This window comes from Agelaius phoeniceus, chromosome 4 (assembly GCF_051311805.1).
Source record: "Agelaius phoeniceus isolate bAgePho1 chromosome 4, bAgePho1.hap1, whole genome shotgun sequence".
NCBI classification, from domain to species: Eukaryota; Metazoa; Chordata; class Aves; order Passeriformes; family Icteridae; genus Agelaius; species Agelaius phoeniceus.
Genome location: NC_135268.1, coordinates 42,549,176 through 42,565,677, shown reverse-complemented (window position 1 = coordinate 42,565,677; position 16,502 = coordinate 42,549,176). Strand labels below are relative to the sequence as shown.

At 40.2% G+C, this 16,502-nt stretch overlaps 2 protein-coding genes across 4 annotated transcripts in view; one reads left to right on the top strand and one right to left on the bottom strand.

Annotated features, from left to right (window-relative positions):
* The window catches only part of CFAP97 (cilia and flagella associated protein 97), a 29,638-nt gene extending 19,982 nt beyond the window's left edge, over positions 1-9,656 (top strand). For all 3 annotated transcript variants that reach the window (XM_054633614.2, XM_077177423.1, XM_077177424.1), the window contains exons 5-6: positions 6,915-7,065; positions 7,751-9,656. In XM_054633614.2, the coding sequence (XP_054489589.1) occupies positions 6,915-7,065; positions 7,751-7,878 (279 nt within the window). In that variant the 3' untranslated portion in view covers positions 7,879-9,656. The remainder of the gene's footprint in view (positions 1-6,914; positions 7,066-7,750) is intronic.
* Positions 9,657-11,763: 2,107 nt separating this feature from the next.
* On the bottom strand, positions 11,764-14,316 carry SLC25A4 (solute carrier family 25 member 4). Its single transcript, XM_054633616.2, has 4 exons — positions 14,114-14,316; positions 13,382-13,868; positions 12,949-13,089; positions 11,764-12,604 (listed from the first exon to the last, which is right to left on the bottom strand). Exons 1-4 carry the CDS (start codon positions 14,222-14,224, stop codon positions 12,447-12,449), a joined length of 897 nt encoding a protein of 298 aa, XP_054489591.1. The 5' UTR covers positions 14,225-14,316; the 3' UTR covers positions 11,764-12,446.
* Positions 14,317-16,502: the final 2,186 nt, after the last annotated feature.

Sequence of the window (16,502 nt, the reverse complement as noted above, 5' to 3'; positions counted from 1 at the left end):
AGGAGGGTGTTGATGGTGTTTATTTCAAATGTTGAAAACAGGTCTTGCTCTACCACATGAGCCTTGTTAATATAGCTCCTTAGGTGTTGGGGAGGAAGTGCTGTGCCACAGTGCCTCAGGATATAACAGTTATATGCTGTACTGCATAACAATTGATGATTACAGTAAATGAATGTATAGGATATTTTAAAATACACTTTTTTTTACTCAAAGCCACAACCCCTTTCTCTTATGATATATTGCAGTGTTGGTTCAAGACTGTCATGACTTTGCAACTTTTGAATCAAAAATGCAGTACACATAAACACATAGTCATTTCACATATTGCTGCTTTAGTACACATTAGAGATGAATGGTGGTTGCATGAAGTCTAAGAAATAGTATTCTTCATTTACTTATTCATTTATAGTTTAGTTGTTGTTGTTGTCAGCAATGTGAGTGGACATGTTTGATCTGAGAATTAATGTTAGGACATTGTGTTAGTTTAGACTATAAGAGCATTTGGTTTATTCTTTTCCCCAAACTCAGGATGATATATTCTGTTCTTCTTTTTGGATCAGTGATTCATCAGTGTAGCTCTTCCGTTTTGTTTAACTTTGCTATCATTTTTTTCAAAATTGTTTAGTGTTTTTATTATGTTTTAAGTGTATGTACCCCTAGAGCATCACAGTTTTAACATACTGACTTTTGTAGCACTACCTTTTGAGATTAGAGGTGTGACATACTTTGAGACTGTAAATGAAAGAGCAGCCCTACCCTGCTCATTGATGTTGGTTTTTTTCTCTTTATATTGATAAAAGTATGTGCTTTATGAATCTGTTTTCTTCTGGTCAGCAGCTTTCCTCACCTTCATAAATTTAGAGGTGGAATTGGTGGAATTCTATGGAACTTTTCTATCAATCTTTCTTCTCTTACTTCTTGGGAATCTTTTTTTTTATACAAGACCTGAGGGTACTGCATAGAGGATATGGTGTTTGATACACCTTTCTAAAATGTTTGTTGGAGAAGGATGCAGAGTTTTGTAAATAATTCAATGATAGAAATCTGCAACAGTAGTCTCTGCAGGGGATTAAAGAATTTTGATGCAGAGATTATTTTTTGCTGGTGTTGGCTCAGCTTTTATAATTTTTTGTCATGAGGTTAACAACTTGGCTATGGAAAATGTTCATTTGTTCCACCAGAACATTGTTGGAGTAATGCCTATACTTACAGTTATCAGAAAGATTGATTTCTCTTGCAGGCATTTAGTATCAGAAATGATGCAGGAAAGTAAGTAAAATTTTAGGAAATTAGAGAGGAATCTGAGTGCTTTTGTGCTTCCTAGCTTTGTGAAGGGGTGCCAAGAGGTACAGGAAATATATCTTGTTCTCACTGACTGTGTTAGAAAGAGCAATGACAGATTAGCAAGATGCATTGCTCTGATGAAAAGTAGTTTTAAAGTACTGATTAGCAATTTATGGGAAAAGCACAATTAGCAAAACAGATGACTGCTAAAATTAATGCCAGAATTTTGTAATTGCTGCTTTTGACTGTGCTTTCATAAATGGAACCTACTTTTAGTTGCTTTTCAGAGCTAGCAAGATCAGAGTGTGTCTCTTGCCAATAGAGGATGCTGTTGATTCAGAAAACATTCTACTCTTGTGTTTGAAAATAATTTCAGTCCCTCTTCAAGTGGAAAGGAACTTAAGTGTGACTGATGTGTTGCTTTGTTTCCATGTCTGCATATATGTGTGCCTATTTGTATTGATACAGTAATCATTTTCACCACTGTAAATAAGATGCTGAACTTAATTGACTATATGCCATTGAAACTTTAATGGTTTATTGCTGGTTTTTTATTGGTTTATTATTAATGTAATGCTTGGCATATACAGGGAAGTGTTTGGGGTCCTTGAAATACTGATTTGCAGTAATCACATAATTCTTCAGTCACTTCATCAGAACTTAGAAGACATTCATATCTCTGTGTTTTCTGATGGGTTTTTCATCATTTTTATTAATTCTGACTAGGATTTAGCTGTTAGATGATCTCAGTGAGCTAAGCTGCCATGTTCAGTCAAGTTCCTAGGGAACAGTGACCTTTTGAGGTCACATTGGAATTTCACTGGAAGATCTCAGCAGCTCTGGTAGGGACATTCTCAAACCTTAGCTCAGGAGGGATAAGGGTGTTCCTTTTTTGTGGATGTTTGGTCTTTCCACACATTCCTTCACATTCTTCCTATACCTCATGCTGTTATGGCTCACTGCACATAAGACTCCATGTTCCTCATTCCCTCATATCTTATTCCCACAAAATGCACCCTCAGTCCTAATAGATCCAGCTCTGATTCCAGTTCCAGTATAATGACCCTTCCACACAAATTTAAACAAAAACCACTTATTGTGTTTCTCTACAAGGGCTTTCTCTTTTCACTTACTTGGTTTCCTGAGTCCTCTGTGCTGCAGATTTATTATTGCCCTGGCCACCACTTGTTGCAGTCAGTGGCCTCTACCAGCACAAGGATTCTTCAGGGAGACTTTCCCTTCTCATGCAGTCAGAGCTGGCTTTGTCCTGCTGGAAATTCTGAATCTCCTTTAGAAATGCGTTTATTGTGCTGCCAGAAATGAATGTGTATTTATTTGTCTCCATTTGATTTAATGGCACAGAAGTGCTGTCATAGTTGGGTGGGGAGTAAAGGGCAAGGGAGGGACAGTGCTCTTGGCCATCCCCCTACCTGGCTGACACCGTGTACAAAGAATATTCCTTTGATCCTGTGCTGCACTGTGCCTGCCCTGCCAACTGTGTTGTGCTGCAACAAGGGAAATAACTTCTCAGCATGGAAAGAAGTAGGAGAAGGGCCACTGGTTCATCAGGATTGCACTTGAGCACATTGTACTTTCCTCCCCAGAAGTATTCCATACTGCTTTTTCTCTGCCTTCCCTTTTTCCTGTCCCCAAGGACTATCCCCAGAGTTAGAGAGCATCACCAGGCCTTGGACACTGCACACTTAGATGGTTGTGTTCAGTCTCACTGATCTCAGTCAGGAGGAGAAAGCTGTGCAAAATGCAGTCGTGAAAGACAGTGTAGTCTCATGTGTGGTATTAGGAGCTCAGAAATAATCATGTTGTATTGATGACTCCTCAGAAACTCAAGTACACAGAATCTTATATGATATTTTCACTTACGCAGTTCAAAGGTGGTGTATGCTAAGCCAAAAGACAAAATGTTCCTGAGATGAAAAAATGCAATGCCAAAAGGTTTCCATGGCCTTGTCATAACAGGAAGCTGTCAGGCTGTGGGATTGGCACACAGATGTGCATGGCTAAAATATCCTAGAGTATAGTACAAATATAGTATAATTCTGTGATGATAGTATTTAGGCTATAGGCTCTTTGTGGTCAGATTTTTATGGTCTTCAGATTCCTGACCCAGACTAGCACTGCTATGGTAATTATAACCAAGACTGACTAATTGGCATGTTCGAGGAAAATTTTGAACACTTTGCAAAGTGCTTAATTTTGTGGGATTTTCTTTTCTGTACTCTTAACCTACTTTCCTTGTGGTGTTGCCAGCCACACATAAACTTGATAGCTGTTCTGTTAAAAAGACTTTTCTGTAAATTGAGCACCTTTAAGAGTTGTCTGACTGTTAAGAGTTTGTCAGGTTAGAGCTAGTTAATGCAACTGGCAATTAAAGAAGATTACAAACACTTTTATTGATAAGAAGGAAAAGCTGTCCTTGAATGCAGTTATCTGTTTCCCCCTAGACTCTGCAAAGGGACAGTGTGATCACTAACATCAGTGACATTAGAGGAGGTATAATATAAATAAATTTGAACAGCTGTCAAGGCACACTGGTCAGCTGATTAGGATTCACAGGAGGTGAAACTGAAGCCTTCATACTTTTAAAAAGCAAAGTAAACCAAGGAAAAGTAAAATTTTTAACCTTCTCTCTGAACTCAGTTTGAGTGTTACATTTTCAGTGGGTTTTTTCCTTCCTTTTTCAAAATAGCTGCAGAAGAGTCTGTACTACTTATGCTTGGGTTTTTTTTCTTTTTCTGACAGAGCTTTAGAATTACCTTCAGTGCTCTCCTGATGTGTCCAAAATTGAATTAGCAGATTTCTTTTTAGCTCACTATATAGCAGCAGTTTTTTGATTGTGTTGGGTTTCTTTGTTCTCAAATTGTTGGCATTTCTGACATTTCCATCATTAACAATATGTATTTTAGTATCTTTATAGATGCTAATCTATGTCCAGATGCCTAGATTTATAAAGGATTATCCTGTTCCTAGAAGGTAGTCATGCCAGGAACACCTTCTATGACTTGACTTTTTAAAATATTCTACTTTTACTGTAAACTCAGTATTAAAGTAAAAGAAGATGGGGGAAATATAAGCCAGGGAAGTCTTTTGACAAGATGAGAGCTCATCAATGATATAATCATACAATGATACTATATATGTTTTGAGTTTGAATCAAGAGCTCTGAGCACCTACCATGTAATTTAGAGCAACTAACAACATTCCTGCTGTTAGTGTCTGTTCCTCTTTTTTTTTTTTAATTCCTTAAAATTTAGTTGGGAACATATATTTGGTTCTAAACACCTGAGTTATGTTCTGTAATCTGATTCTTTGATTGTTGAGATCAGTGATGAAATTTCTATTTACTTCAGTGATGCAGGATTAAGGCTCCGGAGATTTGGTACTTCAGGAGAACAAGGAAAGCATCAGCTTTCTTCAGTTTGTTTCTCAAAAGGAGAACAAAAAGAATTAGTAGATTTGTATATATGGCTGAAAAACAACATTTGCTCAAGGTACTCCTCTGATAAGGACCTCAATATTGTAGGGTTGGTAGTAAAGCCATAAGAATCAGACTAGGTCCGGGTTACAGATTCAGTAGGTCAGGGCTGCCGTTTCACTGTGCCCATGCATTCATTTCTGCCTGCAGCAGGCTGTTTTCCAAATGGCAAAATTCACAACTGAAAATAGCATGGACGTTAACCTGCCCTTGGTACAGCACAAGGCAAGGGAACCACAGGAGCTCTTATTCTCTAGAAAAGCTTTCCTTCAGACACTGCTGCACCACAGAATCTTAGCTGCTTTTTCTGTGGCTTGGTTTTTTTTTTTCCTTCATTAATGGTGACTCAATACTTTTCAAAATACAGGCATAAAAGCAAAAGCAGACGATTTTATTTCAATTAGAATTAAGTAGGCATATAGATATATGTCTATATAAAAGCCAGTGTATTCAGAATCAAGCTTGAAATTACTGCAGTATGCAAATTCTATGAGGCTGTTACAATTGAGTGCAGACTTGAAACATGCTCGTCTCTCACAGGAAAGTCACTTCTACAGTTTACCTGATCCATTTGTGATGGAACTGAATGTATTGAGAGCTTCCATTTTTAATACTGAAGGTAAAATAAGTGATCTCTGCAAATCTAAACATATATAGTTGTATGAGGAGATGTGGATGAAGTTGTGAGAAAAATGTTGGCTCTAACTTTTAGAGACAAGTCTACCATTTCATGTTCTGTAACTGGCTTTAGTGAGGAGCTATTTCTAGCTGAAGTCCTTCCTTTGACTTTTGCTTACTTAGGTATTCCTGCTTACCATGAACTGGCTGGCACTTGATGCAAGCACTTGTGACATGTTACATCTGAGCCAAAGTCACTTGTCCTTTCTCTCTTGTGCACTCTGTGCAGGTTTCCTGTGCCCATGCATAAACTACCAAGAGTTTGTAGATTCCTATTATAGTTATACAATGACAACTGGCATCCTCTGAATACTATACTATTTCCTAAGTCACTTCTTGTAAATTTTTTTCTTATTAAAAAGAAAAAAAATCAGTACATGACTAAGTGTGCAGTTTAATGGTGATAGTTTCTTGACCATACAAGTGTATATCTAGACAATGCATCTCATAAAGAGAGTTATCTTTAGTACTTTGGAGACTTTGTGCAAGCACAGTTTGCATTCTCTTGTTGATAGGATGCGTGTCACAACCTGGACCAGCAACTGAAGGTTGTGTCATTGCCTAATGTTTGCCAGCCATCAAATGAATTGAAATTAGTTAAAAGAGAAAATAAATAGATCTATGTGAGGCAACTACTAAAAGTGCAATATATTAAAAATGTGAAGTTGTTAATTGGAAGTTGCATGTAGCTGGGTATTTCCCAATTTGTCCTCTTATCAGGTTCTTTTTTTAGATTATTGAAATGTCTTAAGCCATAAGTTCTGTTTCAAGTAGAAATAATTATGCAGCATAGGAAATTGTGTCTTTAAAATACTGTGTAAGTAGTTACTCCAATACATCACTTCCCACATGATTTCAAGTGCAATTTCAACAAGAGGAAATGATGTCTGTATCAATGATTTCAAATAGAATCTCTTAAAATTAGATTATGGATAAAATGAAGTCCTGTAGATGTTTGTGCTTTGCTTTTGAAATTAGTTTCACAGAACTGGGGTCAGTAATCCTGTCTGGGCTTCCTATAGAGCAATATAAAATGGTCTGTTTGCAAAGCAAAGATTTTTAAAAAAACCCCAAACTTCTCATTCTTCTAGAAATTTAGATGGGAGGAGTAACCAAAAGCAGGATTAGAATAGTGGAGCCCATTTCTTCACTACCTTTGGTGATAGTCACCAAATAAACATATTGTTTCATATCACCATAGAACACAGAGAATTGTGATGTACTCAGAGTAGGACTGATGATGTGCAAATGATAGTTAAAATTTGTGTCATAACACTAAGAAAAGAACTGAACAGCAGAGTAGCCTATACTGGTCACCAGTGGAGGAAATCCTGTTGCGTACTGCTAAAAATTTTGGGGCTTTTTGCAGTTCAAAAAATAAGTCAATTTGTGACTGTTTGTTTTACAGCACCTTGTTAATTTTTTCTCTTTCTTGATGACATTTTTCTTCAATATTAAGGCTTTCCTGAAAAGACTGGAAGCAGTGAAACCAACAGCTGGTATGAAGCGTTCTGAACAACTGAGGGACTATCACCGCCAGATGAGCTACCTGAGTTCTTCACCTTCTCTAAGAAGGGCTAGATCTCCTTTCAGCCAGCTTAGTCCTCCGAGTAAGTACTTTGAAGTTGCAGATTGTTCCATTTCTTTGCAGTATCTTTTTATAATTCAGAATTGTGAAGCACTTATTTGTTAAGAATAGAAAATATGGTCTTTTTCATCTTTAGATTGATTGTTTATCAAATGGAAGTCATCAAAATTATTTTTCTAGTCACCAAAAGCGATTACTATATGCATTGCTTTGTTGCCATCCTAAATTTCTAATAAATGATCTTGTCAATACTCTTTTCCAAGAAGAAAGAAATCCTTGTAGTAAAGTATTTCTTATTTTGCCAGTACCCTTTATCTAAATAAGAAGGAGGGAAAAAGAAACTCAAACAAAAACCCCAAAATAACATCAATGAATGTTCAAATTCTCATTCCGAAAATTTAGATCTACTGATAGGGGCCTTGTTTTTCTCAGAAATTCAATGTGTAAGGTGGGAAGTAGACAACATATCTCAGTAGAACCATATGTTTCAGGTTTAAGAACCAAAGGCTTGAATTTTTTTCCTGATCATTTGTAAACAACTCATCATCAACTCTTTTGCAGTTGTATTCAATTTCCTGTGATTTGGTTTGGTTTATTTGGTTTATTCTGAGAGCTAGGGTAATGAGTGTTGCAGTACTAACATAGCATGAAGTTTTCTGTTGTGTTGAGCATAAGCATTCTCCCTTTGTGTGTTTGTGTGTTAACAGGAGGAACTTCAAGATCATCCACTGTACAAAGTGCACTGAGCCAGAGGAACGAAAAACCCACGTCTGATTCAGCCAGTGGGGCATTACAGAGACCTAAGTCTACTAATGTTTGTGCTGCCTGGTTATAAGTGTGTTCTTTGCCTAGTATACTGAGATGATACTCAAACTTCTATTTTTAGTGCTTTTGTAAATTCTATGTGCAAAAATATTTTCTGCATTGTTCAGTGATTAAAATGCATTGCATTTAGAGTAATTGCTTATAAAATGGTCTTAAAATTGTATAAAACGCTTCTGTCAGTGTTTTCCATGACAGGAAGAAGTTATGAAAGAGAAGGAGGTATTTCAATGGACACATTAAATAGAAATATAACTGTTAGACTCAGCTCATAAGTGGAATTTGTATCCATAACATGGAAGGACAGAACTGCTGCACTAGAAGTGCAAAATGTAAATAAAAATTTTAAAATATGAATAATACTTTAAAATAATACATTACACTTCTAAGCATATGCTTAATTCCTGGATTGTCCTTGGTTTACATCCTGGCTTTATGTAACAGCCTTCTGAATTTTGTGGGTCATGTTCTTGTGCATGAGAGAAGCTTTAACAGCAGTGTGAAGAGGTGAAAAGCAGATTATGTATTCCTCCACAGTGAACTAGAATACTGAGGTGCAGAAGACATTGTTTTGCCACCGTTAAATGTTCAGCACCTGGTGAAGGTTTGGTATGCAAGGCTGCGTCTCTTCCAGATCAAAAGGATTTTGGAAGTTGTACTGGACTTTGGAAGATGTACTGGGATCTTTATGTAGGAAAGAAACATCTGATGTTATCTGAACAACAGTAAGGACTGAAGTAAAAAGCAGTTTCAAATTTAGTCTAAACAAGTTCTGGTTACTTGCCAAACTAGAGAATACTGTTAAGTAAGGGAAATAGTTCATGGCCCTGCTTTGCAGATGTGTTCTTCTCAGTGCAGAGATGTAAACTTGAGCTGCAGGAAACATCTTGAACATTGATTTTAATGACTTCTAACCAGGATTTAGGGGGAAAAAAGACAATAGAAAACAAAGTGTTGTTACTTTTCTTGACCTGTTTTAAATGTCATGTTCTTATCTAATATTTGTAGTAATGTCAGATAAGCTCCAATAGCAACATCCATTTATGAGAGGAGTAAAATTTGATGGTAGTGGTAATCACATTAGTAGGTGGCGTGGTTTATTTCTATACATAAAGGCGGACTTTCAGTGAGCTTGTTTTGTACGACTGTAGCCTTATGAAGAGTACAAATTGTGATGCCACTATCTGTGGATATTGCGGAAACTTTGCTTGCTTCTCCAGCTTCTTCCCAGGAAGGAAATTGCTGTATTATGGATAACAAAAAAAAGCTGTATTTGGTAATGCTGGGTCTTTGACATGAAAAGTGCATTGTTCTTTGCTAGTGCTTGCATGAGGGCTTAGGCTTTCAGGTATTCTGCATTGTAACACACTTTTTACTCGGTTCTTGTGATAGTTTGGCAGAGCTTCTTCACTTGATGACCCGCAGATCAAATTTAGCTGTTTGACAATACTTGGAACTTTTAACTTTAAGCAGCATTGTGGCAAACAGATTTGTATTGCAATTACTATTCATGGTTAAGAACTGTTAACAATTTCTTTGTATAGTGCTGCTGTATTTATTTCTATTATTGTGCTAATGAAAATTATTCTCTATTTAAAGATTTTTGTCCTTCAATGTGAATATCAGAGAAACAGTTTAAATACTTCTGAATGTTCATATTACAATTTTTTTCTGTGAAGAAACTCACACAATGGATTACTTTTAATTGTTTCATCTTATTTAACTTTGGTATGAAAGTGTCAATTTTGTACGTCATTTGTAAATCATAAGAAATAAAATATTTAACATGAATTGTCATTGCAGTGGCTTCTTGTTGATGTTATAATTGGTATTAAGGTGCAAAGAAGGCTGAATAGCTTGGTAAGTAGAAAAAACATAGAAAAATGCAGGTTTTCCATTGTTCAAGTATTAGATGTAAGGGAATAATGGTCTTGTCATTGGCTTTAGTGTGCCTGTGAGCAGCTCTTGCAAAGGTACAAAAGAAGTATTATCAATTTACTGTGACAATGGGAGTTCAAGTAGAAATTGCAGACTATCTGCAAAGTCTCCTAATTTCCAACCTCTCAGAGCTGATGGCTGCATTTTAGGTTACAATTTCAGTAACTGTTATGCTGAGTGCCACTGACTCAGGGCAGAGCTGCTTTCAGAAGAATGATTAATTCCTTCACAGTTTTGAATTCTGACCACAGGTATCTTTATGGAGAATACTGCCTGCAATCTCCCACACTGTGCATTGGCTTTTAAGCAGAAATGAGCCATTTACTTGTGTTTCCCATGTGCTTTATTTCATGGACTTTCTTCTTAGCCCAGTGGCATTTTCCTGCATTGATACTCCTTACTGTCTTTTTAAATAGTCCTTAGTGTCTCTATTTTATTTTGCCTTTTTCTCTGGAATGTAACTTCTTTAATTTACTTATTTGAAGTTTCTTTGCTTCCTCCTAATTATCATGTTCAGGTATACATTTCCCCCAAGTTTTTGTACATCTGCTTAGTACAGTGTCTCTTTGTAGCCAACTGAGATCTTCCCTAGCACATCCAAATGCCACTTGCAGCCTTATCAATGAGCTAAATGAGAACTGGATAGCTGGATTGTGTTAGCAAGCTTCTTATAAGGAGCCATGAGGAAAGTGCAGAGGAAAAAGAAGGGGAACAGAAACTGGCAGAGTTTTTAAGGAAAACTAATGTGCTTTGAAAAACAGCAGAAATATCTTCATAAACGTATGGTTTGATAGATTGCAACCCTGGTTATTTACTATGGGAAAGAAAAGAGACCAGGTATCTACAAAAGCGAGTATTTAAAGAGAGCAACCATGAAAAAGAGAGGTGAAACTATCAGGCCAGGTTTTGTCCTGGGATAAAAAATTTCTGTATTTGGTTAATTTAAAAACAGTCTGCCATTTTTTGGACCAGTATTTCCCAAATGCTTCATTTTTTCAAGTGGATATTGCTTCCAGACTGGTACCTGTCTTTAGGGAGAACAGAGCTGCTGCTCTGAATCTATGGCAGACAACCAGAGCCTCTCATGCCAAGTGACAGTGAGCTAGGACTTACGTGCATCTGAAAAATGTTTCAAAGATAGGAATAGGATGACTGGAAGCCATACATATGAAGGAGAAAAAGATAAAGGGGAGATAAAAGTTTATTTGATTATTACTTGCTTAGTCTTACCCCGCTGCCCAGAGAAATTGTGGACACCCAAATGATGGAAGTGCCCAAGGCCAGGAACTGAGCCTAGCAGACAGTGTCCCTGCCCATGGCAAGGGTGTTTGGTCTAGATGGACTCTAAGGTCTCTTCCAACACAAACTATGCTCTGATTCTGTGGTTTTTGTCCTAGGTGGATAGATAGCAAATGCTTGTCTATATGTAGTCTAACTGAACAACTGCAATGGCCACACCTCACTTTCCCTGCTTTGCCCATCAGACAGCCTATTCTTCCATGCATTCACAACCCTGCAGCATCTAAAGTTTAAAAAGTGCATTAAGCATGTTCTGATCTCACTGGTAATTAATAGTGCAATGTGTTCATAATGGTTCAATGTGTAGTTATTTTAATAACTCTTGAGTATTCAATTCTAAAGTAATTTTTCAAGTAAATTAAGCAGTAATGACTTTGCTATTCAATGAGATGCTTCAAAGTGAAGAGTAATATAAACAAATTATACAAGCAGCTAAAACTAGGTGGAAGCTTATCTCTAAGATCTCTGGCTGCAGTACCCTTAAACTGAAGCCACTTGGTTTTGCAGTTGTAGAATGATCAATAACCTCAATAACTTCACCTACCTAAAGTTCTGTTGAAAAAACTTTCAAGAGACAGCCACTAACAGTGTCCTGATTAGCACATCACTTTGGAGAACATGCTTGTAATGTGTTCAGTGTACTGAAAACAACAGGAAAAAATTCATTAATATATTAATTTATTTCATTTCAGTTTTAGTTCAATTGAACATCAGAGCAGACAACTTTTTCCTTTGTGACAATACAGGGAATTTCTGGAACACTATATTTCCATATTTTACAAAGTATGTCTGAAAAGTCAGAGGTTTCAAGCATATGACTGTATAGTTTGTCAGGGAAGAGGCTACAGTTCTTAACCCGGTTCTTAGCCTAGTGCTTTAATATAGTTTATGATTTCAGACATACTTTTCACTTAATAATATATTAAAAAATAGAGTTTTAGAAGAAAACATGATTTTAAGTCATGTCATCACAGTGTTGGGTAGCTAGAAACATTAATTAGTATAATAAATATTTATAACAATCTATTAAGAATTCACAATATTGGATTTTAGACTAGGTATAGATCACTTATATTTTGTCTTTAGACAAAATCTATTACCTGCAATTTGAAGTATAATATATACACAGGTTCCGATACAAATGGTGGAGGAATTCTCATAGAAAATGTAACTGTGATGTTGTGAACAATTTTTAAATTAATGTGTCCTTATCTCTGCCACATACATTACTCAAATTTTATTCTGTTTCCCTAGGAAATATTTTGTTGTCCATTACATCACAAGTTTGTATTTTTAAAAAAGTTGATTGAGAACAATTGAACTACTGCATTACGATGTTATGCCTTAGACATACTTCTTGATTTCATCATAAAGTACTAATACAAAAGCTCCGCCCATGCCTCTCAACACATTCGACCAGGCACCCTTGAAGAATGCTTTGGATCCTTCGTCTTTAGCTATCTTCCTCCAGCAATCAATTGTGCCCTTATACATAATATCAGCTGTGGAAACAAACATAAAGGTTACAAGGCTTGAAGTTATACAGCAAGAATGTTTCAACTGTTGTATCTCTAAAACAACAGGGAATAAGCAAAGTACAGCGAGGATTTAAACTTTAGTAATCAATTAAGGAAAATTAATTCTCCATAGGAAATCAAGTAATTTCTCAGTCCTTGAGATCAACATGATAGAAATAACCATCAATGTGTTCCCTGTAGATTTTTTAAAGACTCCAATGAGAAGGTTATTAATTTTCTATAAGGCAAAAAAATACCCAGTATCTCTTATCTTATCCTGATGAAGAGAAACTTTCTGCAGCCAGAACCAGAGGAGCACTTATTCTTACCTCCCTTTCGGCCAGACTGCATCATCATCCTACGTCGCACAGTATCAAAAGGATAAGAAACCAGCCCTGCCACTGCAGTGACACTCTGGGCAATCATCCAGCTCACTATGATGTGCACATTCTTTGGATCAGGCAACATACCTGTCATCAAGAACAAATGAACAGAATCAGTACAGAGGGAAAGGGCTCTGGGAAATATGGCTGTGGAAGGAACAATCACCCACCAACCCCAGAGTCAATCCAAACCCAAGGCATTTCAGAGCAGCAAGTAAAGGGAGGCAGGAATGCATGTCAGAAACACCTGTGCGCATTTCTAGCACTGCATTCAACTGGTGCTGAGCCAAGCCCTGCTTGTCCTTGTATTGCCAAGTGCCCTAGAATGCCTTTACTGAAAGGATCTTCCCTTGCAGCCACTCCTCCATGCACTTCTTACCCTTGGCCGTATCGTATACCCCAAAATAGGCTGCTCTGTAGATGATGATGCCCTGGACAGACACGCTAAATCCTTGGTACAAGCCCTTCAAGCCATCAGACTTAAAGATCTTGACAATGCAGTCGCCCAGGCCAGAGAACTCCCTCTCGGTGGCCCCTTTGCCCACATCAGCCGCCAGCCGGGTCCTGGCAAAATCCAGCGGGTAGACGAAGCAGAGGGAGGTAGCTCCCGCGGCACCCCCGGACGCAAGGTTTCCCGCGAAGTAGCGCCAGAACTGCTTGTGCTTGTCCACTCCGCCCAGGAAGATCTGCTTGTACTTGTCCTTGAAGGCGAAGTTAAGGGCCTGGGTGGGGAAGTACCGGATGACATTGGCCAAGTTGCCTCTCCAGAAGGAGGCGATGCCCTGCTCCTTGGGGATGCGGACTATGCAGTCCACGATGCCCTTGTACTGCTTATCGGCCGTGATCTGTTTGCTGGCATGCTGGACCTGCGGGGAGGAAGGAGGAGGACGGCACGGTGAGAGACAGGCACCGCAGGGTGACCCCGCACGCTGAAGGGCACGGACGGGGCCGGCCCTGCCCCCGGCACCGCCAGGCGGTGCTGAATGTCCTGGGCAGCTCCCGCGTAACCGGAGCCGGCCGAGCTCCTTCCCATATTTAGTCACGCCGGGCAGCGCCCGCCGAGCCGGCACCACCTGTGGCGCGGCACTGCCGCCCCCCGTCGCCCCCTCACCTGCAGCAGCAACTTCACTCTCTCGATGGGGGCGACAGCCGTCTTGGAGACGGCGGCGGCGATCCCGCCAGCCAGAAAGTCCTTGACGAAGCTGAGCGCTTGATCACCCATGCCGCGAGCCGGTCCGACAGCCCCGCCCGGAGAGAGGCAACGAGCGGACACTTCCCCACCCCGCCGGACAAATGTCCCCGCGGCCCGCGCCGCCCCGCTTATAGCCCGCGGCCTCTCGCGATAGGAGGAGGCGCCCCCCCGGGCGGTGGCCATTGGCTGCGGCCCGCCGGGCCCGCCCCGCCATGCTCCCCAGAGCGGCGGCCGCGAGGGACGCGGGGCCCGGGACGTTTAAAGGGCAAATTAAAGTTATCTGGTGCCTGCTGGGGAACGCGGTGTCAGAGCATGTGCCCGCTGTATTTATAGCTCCTGGGAGGCACCGGAGGAGAGATGGGGAGCTGGCAGGAGCGCTTCAGGTCGTGTTAACCGGTCCGTGCAGGCGAGAGGCAGCGCTGAGGGCTGAAAACATGCCTGGAGCGGTCTGGGAGTGCTTTAAGCCTTGCCCTCATGCGCCTGGATTCCCTCAGAGAGGGGCGCCATGGCTGTCGTGCCCAACAGCAAAGCTCCCCGGGGATGCACTGCCAGCCTGGAAGGCGGTGCTGTGTTCACAGGCGTCAGTGAGCAGGACTGGACTGTGCCTCTCTTGAGTCAAGGCCAGAGAGCCGCTTCGTGCTGTACGCGCTCTGTGGAACTTGCAGGCAGCGAGGTCTTTAAATACCCCAGCATGCTCTGGGCCTCGGCTTTCCCGAGGAGGAGACAGCATGCCTTTGTGCGTTACACCCGCTTTTCACCCCTGCAAGGTCAGACCCTCGCAAGACCCACGGGCAATCCCCTTTTCTGAGAGAGAGAGAGAGGGAAGGGAGGAGACTGGGAAGCACATGCCCGGGCAGGCTGAAGTTGCTTGACTGGCACCAAGTGTGAAAGAAGAGTAAAGGCTGTAGTGGAGCTCTGCCTTTATGCAACATCTGGTTCTTAGAAAAATGTTTGGGTCTCAACTGAAGATGAAATGGTTCCCCCATTAGTTTCTCATCCTTATCTGTTTCTCATCTTTCTGGCTGACCCCCATAGGAAAAGAGGAGCTTACGATTAATTGTTGAGTGATTTAGTTGTGTGGAATTGTGATGTAAAAGGCAATGCAGGAAGGTATAGATTCCCTCAGAGAGGGGCGTACCATACCAAGGAGTTTGCCCTACAGAGCTAATCAAACAGAAAAATGTTATACCAAGGAACTCCTAAGGGTCTCTTTTGATTTGGTAATATAGTATCAGTAATGAAGATAGAATTCATCTTAATGTAGATGCTAAAATCTTGGCTGTTCCACAAGAAGACATTCTTTACAGGGCAGTGCATCTCTTTTCATCAGTGTGTTTGTTAGCATGAGTCAATGGGATGGTACATTTGATCCCCTGTCTCTCTGCCCTCTGGTGCTCTTAGGTCTGCTGAGGTCTCTTCTCACGAGCCTCAAGTGTGAGAAGTGGATGCCAGCTGGGATTTCCAGAAGCACCCTTTGTACCTTGGCCTCCTGAGAAAATGGAGCCTTTCCCCAGATTCTAAGAAAGGGGAAGAGAGCTCCCCTGCCCCCAAAAGAGATATTCTCCCAAGCAAGGACCAAAAGCAGGTGCATAGGGGAAGCATAGAGGATCCCTAGAATTAGGCTGAGTGAAAGGGAGTTTTATTTAATATATGTGGCTGCCTGCTACCTTTGACCTTTCCTTTTTTTCCCTCATACTTCACTCACCAGGTCTGGTGTCTCCTCTTCTCACAGGAAAGCAAACACCCCTTTAATATTTTGAGGCTTTTGCTGCTGGTTGCGCACAGAGCCCTGAGACAGTGATGCCCACAGCTGCTGCCTGACTACCCAGACTGATAAGATCTCCTCAGGATGTGCACTCAGGTGTCAACCCTGCTGACTGGGGTATGGTGAGTGGGAGATGGGAGAGTGGTGGTGGGATGCTGCTGGGGAGGAAAGGCAGTGGGGGGTCTGAAGTAAGCCTGGAGTGGGGGTGTAGCCTGAAAGGATTGTTTGCCAGCCCCTTCCCCACCATCTTTGATTTAGATTGGCAGGGGATTGTAATTATTTTTAGGTAAATTTTTTTTTTTTAGTAATTATTTTTTAGCAGGGCTGGACCAGGACATGTGTTGGCTACTTTGAGAGTTATTCTTAATTTGTTTGATTTTTGCTCCAAACGTCTGATTTAGATCTTTCCTGTGTATGATGATGAGGGGCAGTTTGCTACTTAGTGTAGAAGTTCAAACATATCCTGTAAGGAATTTACTGCTAACTCTACCTTGGGCATAAGCATTTCCAGAACTAGCTGGAAATGTAATTTAAAAAAGCTAA

Bases quoted from the DNA above. Each gene is read 5' to 3' on its own strand.
- SLC25A4 (XM_054633616.2), bottom strand. From the start codon at position 14,224: ATGGGTGATCAAGCGCTCAGCTTCGTCAAGGACTTTCTGGCTGGCGGG. The intron at 13,090-13,381 runs GTAAGAAGTGCA...TCTTGATGACAG, and splicing joins GGTATACGATACGGCCAAGG to GTATGTTGCCTGATCCAAAG. The intron at 12,605-12,948 runs GTAAGAATAAGT...TTGTTTCCACAG, and splicing joins GCAGTCTGGCCGAAAGGGAG to CTGATATTATGTATAAGGGC.